We start from the raw sequence: 12,300 nt of genomic DNA on the forward strand, positions 1-12,300 counted from the left end.
TTCTCCTCACACAGGTGTTCCTTGAGGAGACCTCCCCTGATCATTCTATCTAAAATTGTCCCACATTTCTGTCAGCTCCACTACTGCATGTCCTGCTTTATTTTTCTTTATAGCACTTAGCATTAATTGACTTGCTAACATGATTTATTTACGTACATATGTATTGTTTGGCTTCCATTTCTTGTGAAGGAATACAAGCTTTATGAGAGCAGGCACTGTCTCATTCACTATTATATCCCTCACTCCTGACTACTGACCTAACTACTGACTATATATATACCTAACTACTGACACATAGGCATTCAAAAAATACCAAAGAAATGAGTGATTCTATCTCTAAGGAGTTAATAGATATGTTTCCATGGAAACAGTAGTTCAGATTCTAAAAATACTTTGTATTCCTTGAAGCCATGTTATTGAATTCAACATTGAACTTTCACTAAAAATCTTTACATTACAAAATAACTAGGATATTTCAGGCAAATATCCTGCTAGTAGTCTAAAATTATAATTATTGTCCCAATAACTACTACTCTTACCAAATAATCATTTAAAGGTGGTTAAAATTTTGCATAATTAATAAAAACAAAAATAAGCATATCTATGAAGACCTGACATTGCCTAAATCATAAATCACCATATGAAGATCAAGGTACTATATTAAAAGTATTACTAATATTAAAATCCTTCCAAAAAAACATTACCTCAAGTTTAAGCATCTCCACGAGAAAGCAGAAAAAATAATAAAATGGTGGATGAAAGGTGGGAAACAAGACCAAAAGTACAGACCGAACACACAATGAAAATGTCAGAACCATGCTGATGAATCTGATTTCTTGTACTAGCATACTTTTAAAAGACATTTATATACTCTCTTTTAAAATCATGCTGAATATAATCACATTTATTCTATACCTTTATCAACATTTTAGCTCCTAGAAGTAAAATTCAAATTAATTTATCTGGAATACAAATAAAATTCTAAAAAAAAGAATTTCTATTAAAGACCACACTAAATGTAAGTGGATTGCAACTTTGATATTTTCAATAATGTAGATCTTTAGAATACCATTTTTAGCTTCAAATCCTTAATTTCTGATCTATAAAATAGCTAATTAGTATATAAAAAGTACTTGTAAATTCTATAGAATGACATATATTATATATATATACACACACACATAAACACACATATATGCACCCTCTAAAATATCTAGAAGCCACCCCCAAAAACCTGTCAATGAATTCATAAGGTATACATTTAATGAAAGTAATGAAATTTAAGGACATATTTAACAGTGTTTCCAGCCTCAACTAGAAATAACAAATAAATCATTGCATTTTTTAGCTTCTTTATTTTCTTTTAATGTGTTTTGTTTCTCATGCCAATATTTAAGTTCAGAAAATTAGTTAATATATAAAATAGTTTTTATTAAGTTCTTTAAGTGCTGTAATTGACCAACACACTTAACTAAGAATAAATAGAATTGAATTTTAATAAGTTAATAAAGTAATGCCATCTATTTAGAGAGTAAGCAAAGGCTAAAAACCAATACAGTTATAAATAAATGAGATGGAATATTTAGTTTTTTTATATAAAAATAATATAAGAAATAACTCAAAAGTAATTTTAAGTTTACTCAATATAAATATTATAACATACAATACAGCAACAGATAAAAAGTAATAGCAACAAGTATTAGATCCATATTAAAAGCACAAATTTACTTTTAAGGCAAATCATCAGACCGCCTGAAATAGAAGATAAAACGGTAAAAAAAAAAACAACCCACAGGCTTTGCACTCTAATGTTAGCTTTCTATTATTAGGGGCACAGCCTTGAACAAGTCGTGTAACCTCACTAAGCCTCAGATTCCTAACATATAAAACAAACTTAAAATAGTACTTAGCTGACAGGGTTAAAAGAAACAAATGGGACCACATATTTAAAGTGCCTAGCATAGTATCCAAAACTAATGGTGAAAACGTTAAGATTTTGTTCCTAATAATAATATTGCTCTCTTATGGTACCATTTCCTGAAGCTGTTAAAAATATTTAAAGAACAATCTGAGGTCTCAGTAACTATATAACTGTTAATTATCTAAGAAGGGACTAATTATCCATGTTTTACTAATGATTAATAAAATATTAAATCACCATTCATCAAGAATAAATCCCTTTATTTTAAAATTTACTTCAAATCATAAGTGTTTTATATAAAAACTTGAAGGAAGTTAAGATGTAAAAAATAAATTTCTAAGCCACTTTTCTTCTTTCCTAAAAAAATCTTCTCTAAAGAAAACACGAATCAAAATAAAAACAAACAAAAAATATTGCTGTTCCCCCATTGAAAGGACAATGTGAGAAGACATGAACACCTTTTCACAAATCTTTTATAACTTTAGCTATAACTTAGTCATCTTAAATAAGCTCTTCTCATCACATACAAAGACATGTTGATCTATATAAATAAAAATATAAACATAAAAAGCTTCCATATTAAACTTAGTATAATTCTTAAGTAAAATATTACTCAAAAATATTTTCCCACATACATTTTCCTTAAAGTGCAAGTGTGTGTATATATGTACACAAATTTCTTCTCCTTGTTCCAATTCTACTTGTGTAACTATAATGCCATAATTCTCAGCTAGAAAAGGTCAGAGAGAACTGTACTTCAACATAGACATATTCTAAAGCTGCCATTGCTCTGATTAAATTTTAGTCACCCTATTGCATTTGTCTTAAAATTTAAAATACCGTTAAAAGAATTTTTAATCAAAAGAGCATTTTTTTAATTTGAGAAATCCTAGGAGGCAGGCAAATTTAATCAAAAATAATTCTTATTGAAGCACAGAAGTAAATGACTGGATTCACCCAGGTTCAAGTATTTTTAATTTAGCATTATCTAAATAGGAATTTCCTTGTGAGACATTATAGGGAACCACTTCAGGTGGTATGAGTAATGTAGCCTAGCCCCTAATTCAGAAAACCAATAGGGAGGGAGTTGGCACACAGAGCCCACGCCCACAGATAGGTTTTCCCATGGGGAATCAGGCCTGCATTATACCTAGGCTGCTATGAGGCTTACTTTTGCTAAAACTCTCTCACCCTGGATTGAAGCAGAAATGTTTACTGCATATCTTTAAAATAACTTCCTAAAGTATGTGCTAAACCTCCCAAGTATGGAGTGTAACCAGTTCAACCACTTTTTCCCCTTGATTTGCAAACATTCCTTTTTTTTTGAAGTAATTAGCAACATTCTTTCCTTTGTTATCTGTAAAAGGTAGTCACCTACGGTGAACCTGTGCATAGTAAATGAGGACCATCCTCGATCTAATGTACCCAGAAAAGCAATAAAAGCCTGTCCAGGAAGGGTTAGGGGCCCTCTCTCTCACTTAGAGTGGCCCTGCCATCCCTTTTCCCCACAGGACTTCTGTAGTCTGTGTGTATTTGTTCATTACAGCCACAACACATGGACCCTGGGGGCCGGGGTCCACATCGAGACATGTTTGGTTCAGCCTCTACTTGATTACACATTAGGAGCTTTTGAGCATCTTTGATAAGTTCATGAACTCCTTGAACTGATGGAAAAAGTGTGGGATTGTGGATTTGTTATTGGGCTATGAAGATCAATTTTGGGAAATCCGTACCTGAAATTCATAAACTTTAAAATCTGAAGGGTTAAGCATCATAAAGCCTCACATGCCTATGAGTGTTCTCTGCATAAACTTTCACCATTCCCCCACTGGTAAGATATATGAAAAAGTAAAAGAAGACATGAGTTGATATTTATACTCCATAGCTCACTAATATATTACCAAATATGAACAGAGTATCTTTTAGATCACTACTTTAAAAACTCTAAGACAAATTAAAAGATCACTATAATTTACTTTTTCCCTAACTTTTTGTTTTTTCTAATTTTTTATTGTTTATGCTATATAGTTGTTCCCACTTTTTCTCCCTTTTCTGAGTTTAAGAACTACAAATAATATAGTCACAACAATACCTCCTATAATACAGTAAAAAGGATAAAAGCCAGTATTTTTATGCAAATATGTTTATTACATATTCTAGAGCTTATATGCTGACATAATTATATAAGGGATTTAAAGGCCAAAGTAACGCCATGCGAGAAATTAAAGAAGGAACTGAGAATGTTTATCCTGGAAGAGAAGAATCTCAGAGTAAACATGAACAGCCTTGCCCTGACCAGCATGGCTCAGCTGGTTGAGCGTCATCCTGCAAAAGGTCACAGGTTGAATTCAGGATTCACGGTCAGAGCACATGCCTGGATTGTGGGTCTGGTCCCAGTTGGGGGCATGTGAGAGGCAACCAATGGATGTTTCTCTCCCTTTCTCCCTTCTAAATAGATAGATAGATAGATAGATAGATAGATAGATAGATAGATAGATAGATAGATAGATAGATAAAATCTTTAAGAAACAAATGGCCTTCAAATCCCTCCTGAGGAAAAAAGAAAGGATTTATTCTGTGTGATTCTTCAGAAGACCTGGAACCTGTGCATGTAAGTTACAGGGAACTCACTGGAATGGCTAACTTTTGAAGAAATATGAACTCCTACATCATCTAGCAAGAGTAGTGAATCTGTTATCAGAGATGCTTCCTTTACCCCTGGCTTAACTGAAATAAGCTCAATCACCACTTACTGACTAGCCAGCAGCACATACAATTTTAAGTATTATCTCTACACAATATACATAATTCATTAAATAGCACAATACACTTTTAAGAAAACATTCTTCTCAGAGTATCTAGCTACATAAAACAGAAACAAAAATATTAACTTTCACCCATACTGACTATATACAAATATTACTCAGAGTAAATGAAAGAAAGGTGAATACTATTTTGTTAGGTCACTCAGAAAAATCTCAAATATTGATTATTTCGACAGTATAAACAAGTTAATGTCAATCACATTTAAGTACACTGAACTTCATTACCTCTGAGTTAGCATAATCTGCTTGTAACTTTTTGCACTCATCTTTGAGTTTTTCAGATTCTCTCTCACGTTCCAAGGTCATGTTATCCATTAGTGTCTGAACTTGAACTAGTTCTTTCTTTAACACAGCAACATCTTCTATACCAGGTCTCTGAAGCTATGAAGCAACAACACATATTAATTAAAAATTATAGTGAAAAACTAAAATAATAAACATTTTAAATGGTTCCACCACAAAGAAATCAAAATGAAAACAATCTTTAATATCAATTACTGAACTCTAAACATCACACAGATTCCTTCCCATAATAACCATCTCCTCTTCCCATTCTATCTTATAATTAATAGTATTAACACTCCAGGTACAATATAGCAAATTCCCAATTATCCTTAGGACTTTCTTTGCTTTCCTTTCTTGCACAAACTACACCCATTGGTCATAACAATCACTTGATAAAAGTTTACATTCCTTCATTTTCCATCCTAAGAAACTGGTAATAAAAATGAAGAAGGAACAGATGTAAGCATAATTATGGTTTGTTGTAGGTTGAATATAGTTGATTCATTCATTTATACACTTATTGACTGCTAAATAAAGAACAGAGTCAAAAACAGGTCCAAGACTGTTAAACCTGGTAAGTACTGAAGATGTACAGTACCAATGAAAGAAATACAGTTATGGAGAAGATACAATGACTTGATGTTATACTTAATTGAATTCAAAATAAAAGCTAGAAATGCAACTAGAAGTATCCTAAAGTAGGTGGGTTTATAAAACTAAAGTGCAAGGGAAGACCAGGATCAGAGATACAGATACTACTAAAAAGACAGATGATACCGAGATAGAAACAACAAAAATGTTAAGGTAATAGATTATGTATCACAAAATTCCATTTTGATTTTTAAAAATCATATATAGTATATATGAAGATGGAAGAAGAACTACAGGGAATTTTATTTCCTCCATTTTATTCAAGCTATATATTTTTTTAATTTCATCACAGCGGGTATTTCATTTTTAATTTAGAAGATTATAAAATACATTCTAATAAATGGTTTGTAAATTACCAGTTCAGTCTTCAGATCTTGAATTATAGTCGCCTCTTTGTTTAATTCTTCTGTAAAATGTGACACTTTTTGTTCAGCAGCTTCTCGAAGACTCCTTTCTTCATCATATTTTGACTTTATATCTAAACAAAGATTATGTTTCATGAGATTAACTCTAGAAGACAGTTTTAGAAATTCCTGTACATTGCAGTGCATATCTATATACCACTTAATTCAAATTCACATTCCTTAGATAACCTAATAAAAGTATACTTATGATTACATTAAATGAACTTTAAAAATCTAATGTTTGTATATATAGTATCCTACTAAATAGAGTTTTAGTGCATATTTAATCATATATAATATTTTAGCTAAAGTATGTAGTTAGTAAATAATATATGTAAATGATAGTATAAATCAAAGGTTAAATCTATATATACTATGTTATTCAACATTTTCAAAATGTTCTTTGTTAACCTTTAAGATATCCTTCCCACCCAATTCAAGACAAATTCAACAGAGAAAATCAGTCCTTTGAAGGGAGCACGTGGGAGGACAAACAAAATAATTTACATAGCAATTATGTTATTAAATTGCAGTAATAACCACCATACTCTATAACACATACTTTATCACTAAATACAATATTTATTTCTAGGCTATATAATGGCAAAAAAGAAATAAAACTAATATATCAGCTAAAAAATTTTTATTCAATTTACCTGCAATTTCAGTGGCAAGTTGTGCTGCTTTCTGCTCAAATAAGTCTTTCATTTGCTTAATATTAAAATTTTCTGTTTGGGCTTCTTCTAACTGTCGTTCCAAAGAGTGAAGTTCTACAAAAAAGTATATCATTTATTCAAATACAATGTTATTTACATTGGCTAACTTATATCATAATCATTGCACTAGTTAAAAACAATTAACATGTCTATTACCCATTATGAGTATCTTCATATTTTAAGAATTAAACATATGGTTTATTTAAGGCATAAGTCATCATTTACAAACATATAAAATAAGTGAAAGAAGTATTTAACATCACACCCAAATAATCTATAAGTATTTCTTTAAAAATTATTTTGATTTCACATTTCATAGTTATTTCCCTATATCTTTCAACTGACTAGAAAGGAACACACATATTCTTCTTCTCTGAAAAGAAATTTGTAATAATGTGAAAAAAATGAGAAATGGTTTAAAAATAATCAAGGTCTTAAGTAAAATAATCAATTAAAATAGGCAATCAAGTCCTTCATTCTCATAATACTTCTTAAAGATCCCAATTCTCATAAAGAAAAGAGATTTCGGAGGGAAGCTAAATATGGACAAAACTAACCTCAAAAATAATTTTGATTCATTAAGCATTCCTCCAATTAAAGTTAGTTTCAAAGATGCTAGTTTCATCATTTTAAGAGAAAAAGATTACATCACTCTTTGATAACAGATTTAACTTTTCATTAAACAACCATATCAACGTAATCCAGAAGTTTATAACTTTATAATAAAATAAACAAAACACTAAGATTTCAGTACACTGATTAAATTAGAGAGTTCACAGGTAACAAGCACTGCAAACTTAGAATATTATTGTTCTCTTCACTATTTTAGAGCCATAAAGTATAACCACAAAACAAAAATCATATAGCAGGCATAAGAGAAAAAGAAAAAAGTAAGAAAGAAGAATGAGAAAGACATAAAAGAGAAATGAAATAGCTGCTTTAAGTAAAGTTACCTGCTGATGAATCAGCCACCAATCCATCAGGTTTAGACTCCTCAAAGAAAACATAAGACACACACAAATACAATGTTAAAAAACATCTCTGAAAGACGCAATCTCTCAGGTAAGAAGATTTTGATAAAAGTTAAATTTTGGCCTACTCACATTCTTCCATATCTCTAAGATAACATTAGGCACATTGTCATAATAATTTAAATGCATCTCACTGGTTCTAAGAATGTTTTTATGTTAACATATAAGAAATTACTGTTTCTTGCAGTAGATGGCACCTTAAATTCCATAAATTCAGTAATAAGAAAATATAAATTATTACAATTAAATGGATTCTAAAGCAAATAAGTTAATAGGCAAAATTCAATCCTATAATATTTGAAAATTAGCATATGATAAATATTCCAGGGAACTATCACTATTAAAAAAATGGCTTTAAAAGCATAAACTTTTAATTCAGGATTATAAACCATCTTTTAAAAAAGCAAAAATAAAGAATATATTCCATAACATTTAATTTATCACATGCATTAGAACAAAATAATGTACTGCTTCATCAGTATTTTCATATACTAAAAAGTTATTCACATCTGATTAGTGTTTGATGAAGTATCTCATGATATAGCTGGATTTTTCCTATTCTTTGGATTTGGACATTATGATTGCTAAGAATCATCAATATTTCAAACACATTTTTCCCCAAAGTTAAATCTCCAAATAAGTCAATTTATACCTAGCACTGTGGAAAATTTATTTAATTTATTAAACGTGAAATAGTCATCTCAAATGTAGTTAGGAATTTCCTGTCTGTTTTCAAGTACAGACGATAATACAGATCATCTGTTAATGGCATCACATTAATGGCATCCATGTAAAAGATGAGTAATTGAATCACAAGTATTTTAGATTATTAAAAACCTCTTTAATGCAACCTCAGTTAATAGAGGCTGAGTAGTAGCAAGACTGATACCTTGTTATCCACTTATTTGTTTTTGTCTTTTCTAATCCAAAGGACAATTTTTGGTGAAAAGACTAAAAGGCAAAGGGACTGACTGAGAGTCACAATATGCTCAGGTAATCTGCAAGGAGATCACTAATTACTTTATGAAAATATTAAAACTGTTGTTGAAGGGTATTCATTTTATTCTTACAAATGAAAACTATATACAGATTTGGTAAAATTCATTATTCTACAATTCTTTATGCAATTTATATCATTTTAGTACAGAAGTCAATATAATTTTAGTATAAAAATCATAATTGGTTAAGATATTTACTTACAAAATACTCTAAACTATAAAGAATCAGGATATTAAAAGAATCTTAGTTGGAGATAACCAGTTTTTGACAGCACAGTGATTTTCTTGTTTTTTTCTAGTATCACTTTATGTGGTTAAAGTCATATAATATATACATGTCGGTGTGTATGCACACACATATATAAATATTTTATTCTGTTTTCAAAACCTGACATTGTTAATACAAGTTTTCCCACATTTTCAAACACCTTTCACTATAACAGTTAATAATAATTCTTTCCCTTAACACACATTTTAGTCATTTCCAACTTGTCAGGACCACAAATGCTTTAAAGAGTTTCACTATTGTTTAAACCTGTATTATTTTTACCATTTAGGTACATTGCTAGAATAAAATAATGCAGCCTATTATAAAAAAACAATCCACAGATAACTGATTTTTAATAGAGCACCTTTAAGAAGTTACATCTCTCATTCCCATACATGTCTTGGCTATTAAACACAGGAAACAAATTAGGAACTTGTTTCTATCAGGCCTCTTGCTTACAAAAAAAGCATTATAATTAATTTTCAACAATGACATCAACTAATAAATATACTTCAAGCATTTAAAAACAATTACTTGCTGCTGCAGCCCTTGAAATTTTTCTAATTCTTTTTTTAATTCTTCTGAATACCATTTTTCTTCCTAAAAAGAAAAAGATTTAATTAGCAAATTTTAAAAGATTTCTTACCGGAAACTCTGAAAATAAACAAATATAATCCTTGTTAACCTTACCTTAAGTGAAGCCTGTAGGTCTTGGACCTCTTGTCTAAGTAGTGTTACATCATCTCTAAACATATTTGGGGCAGGGGTGGGGGGATGGAGAATTAATAGTTAATGTTGTTTAATTAACAACCTGCTCTCTTAACAATCACAGCTAGTGACTATATATTGATATTCTAGTTTTCTCAATTAAAAAAAAATAAAGACTCTTGCAGATTTTATATGTACTGGATTAATTTACCAACAACCATCAATGGTTTCCTAGTGTAGTTAGCATAAAATCTAAACTCATTAACAAGAAATATAAAATCTGCAGCATCTAGTCCCTGCCTTATCACTGTATACTGTACCCCTCATTCACTTAGCTCTGTTCTTTAAGCCGGACATGCTGTTCCCTGTGGAAACTTCTCACATTATTTCCCTCACCTAAGAGTCAGTATGAAAAAGAATGGTGAGCCAAGATCCACTGTAGGCCCTAATGCAAGAAAGATGCCATGATAAAATACTTTTGGAATTGTCCTTCTAGATATTTGGACATATCTTCCCTTTTGGATTATAAATCTCTTACACACACACACACACACACACACACACACACAATTCTTGTTCCTTGTAACTACTAATAGCTGCCATGGTAGAAGACACAAGAACTGAAACGAGTTCATTAGGAGTCCTCAAATGAACTGATTCAAGGATGAAGGGAATAGGAGAACAAGGTCATTTCTAATGAGGAGAAGACCAAGTCCACATCAGCACAAGCATTTATCAGCAAGGTAAAAGACAATGAAACATATTGATAGGAGAATTCTTCTCTAGAATGAGGGCAGAGATAGAGAATAAAAAGACAGAGTCAGCTTCATATGTGAAATAAGGTTAATAGTGAAAAAGAAAGAAAATTGCCAACTAAGAGAAATGTAAAAGATGGAGAAATAAGTCCTCTAACTTTTATAGCTATTCATAAGTAAGGAATTCATTCATTATTCAACAGGCATTTGTTGCCTATTCTTGTTTTGTTGCTAATTCTCTCAAGCAATTTGTTGCTAATTCTCTCAAGTTGTTCAAACTAATGGGAGAAGTGAACGCGTAAATATGTATGAGTAATAGACTATCATCAGTTCTATGATACAAATAAAAACAGATAAAAAGATAGTGGCAACTTCTACCTAGCAGGGCTTCATGATAGAAACTCTGAGAGAAAGTCTATAATCTTCTGAATACAAAAGTAAAGTTTAATAACAGAGTCCTGCTTTTGTTGATTCTTAAAATTTGTTTTCTTGTAAAATTTTCATTAGTCCTCATTTCCGGCACGTGTGTGTGTCCCCCACAACTCCCTCTCTCCCATATGGCTCTACCAACTAACCTCGTGTGTAGAAATCACACGAGAACATTTAATGTAGGACACTTAGTCTTCACATGTGTATGGAAAACTGTGGGTGCGTTTTAAGTTTTCTCTACAATTAAGTGATCTTCCAGCTCTATGTATAAACTAAAATGATGAAGAAAGAAAATAATAACAGAATACTTAAATGGCTCGCATAAAATGTAATGAAATTCCAATCAGGATAATTCCAATTCAACTTCTAAATTGGTAGCCCCGGTTGCTCCAATTACTCTTTTTTAAAGTGCCACTTCAACAAATTTGTTGAAGTGAAAGTAATTTGCCTACAACAGAAAAATCTTCTAACGTATAACATAAAACATCTTAGGATATTTATAAAAGAAAATTGGCAACATCTATTAAAATTTTAAAGAGAAATTTTGTCCAAAAATTCCACTTCTAGAAATTTACCCTACAGATATACTCATTCACATACAAATGATACATCCACAAGGGTATATATCATATCATTTGTAATTGCAAAACACTGGAAATACCTTAAATGCTCATCAATAGAAGAATGATAAAATTCCATGCTGTCATTTAAAAAAAGTGAAACAGCTTTATCAGCATTTATGTAAAGCAATTCATAAGATACTCGGAGAAATAGAAGGTGCTGAACATTGTAGAACTGCTCTTTTATGTAATTACAGAAATTTAAATATTTTTATTTGTACATAGATATAAACATATGGGTATATAGGTATAGACTATTTCTGAAAGTATATGCAGGAAACTGATAAACAGTGAGGGGCTAGAAAAGAGTGGCAAGTAATACATTTTTACCATATAACTTCTTGAATCATCTGAATTTTGCATTCTGTATATACTATCCATACATACATTTTAAAAATATGGTCTCCACAAAATTATTAATGCATCAGATTTCAAATATGTAACTGATGTTGATAAAATTCATGTGTAAAGTGATAAACAAAGAGTTTTAAAGCAAAAAGGTTTCATGACCCACCCAACTCATGTGGGCTTTTGATCTAAAAAACATGAGGTGCCCACAGTCACATGTTATCCTCTGTGTTAGCGAGGGACAGGATTAATTGTCAGAAACTGCAGAGATATAGAAAAATGAGAATAGATACAGTAAGAGATAAACTAGTGAAAATTACTACTTAGAGCAACAGCGATCA

The 12,300-nt window shown here is 30.8% G+C and overlaps 1 protein-coding gene across 2 annotated transcripts in view; it reads right to left on the minus strand.

Moving 5' to 3' along the window:
- The window catches only part of EEA1 (early endosome antigen 1), a 142,878-nt gene that overhangs the window by 72,481 nt on the left and 58,097 nt on the right, over nt 1-12,300 (minus strand). For both annotated transcript variants that reach the window (XM_053662097.1, XM_053662103.1), the window contains 6 exons: nt 9,790-9,844; nt 9,634-9,699; nt 7,756-7,795; nt 6,743-6,856; nt 6,039-6,160; nt 4,972-5,127 (listed from right to left, as the gene is read on the minus strand). In XM_053662097.1, the coding sequence (XP_053518072.1) occupies nt 4,972-5,127; nt 6,039-6,160; nt 6,743-6,856; nt 7,756-7,795; nt 9,634-9,699; nt 9,790-9,844 (553 nt within the window). The remainder of the gene's footprint in view (nt 1-4,971; nt 5,128-6,038; nt 6,161-6,742; nt 6,857-7,755; nt 7,796-9,633; nt 9,700-9,789; nt 9,845-12,300) is intronic.

The sequence above is a fragment of the Artibeus jamaicensis genome, unplaced genomic scaffold (genome assembly GCF_021234435.1).
Source record: "Artibeus jamaicensis isolate MK-2021 breed Jamaican fruit bat unplaced genomic scaffold, CSHL_Jam_final contig_1028, whole genome shotgun sequence".
In the NCBI taxonomy this organism is placed as follows: Eukaryota; Metazoa; Chordata; class Mammalia; order Chiroptera; family Phyllostomidae; genus Artibeus; species Artibeus jamaicensis.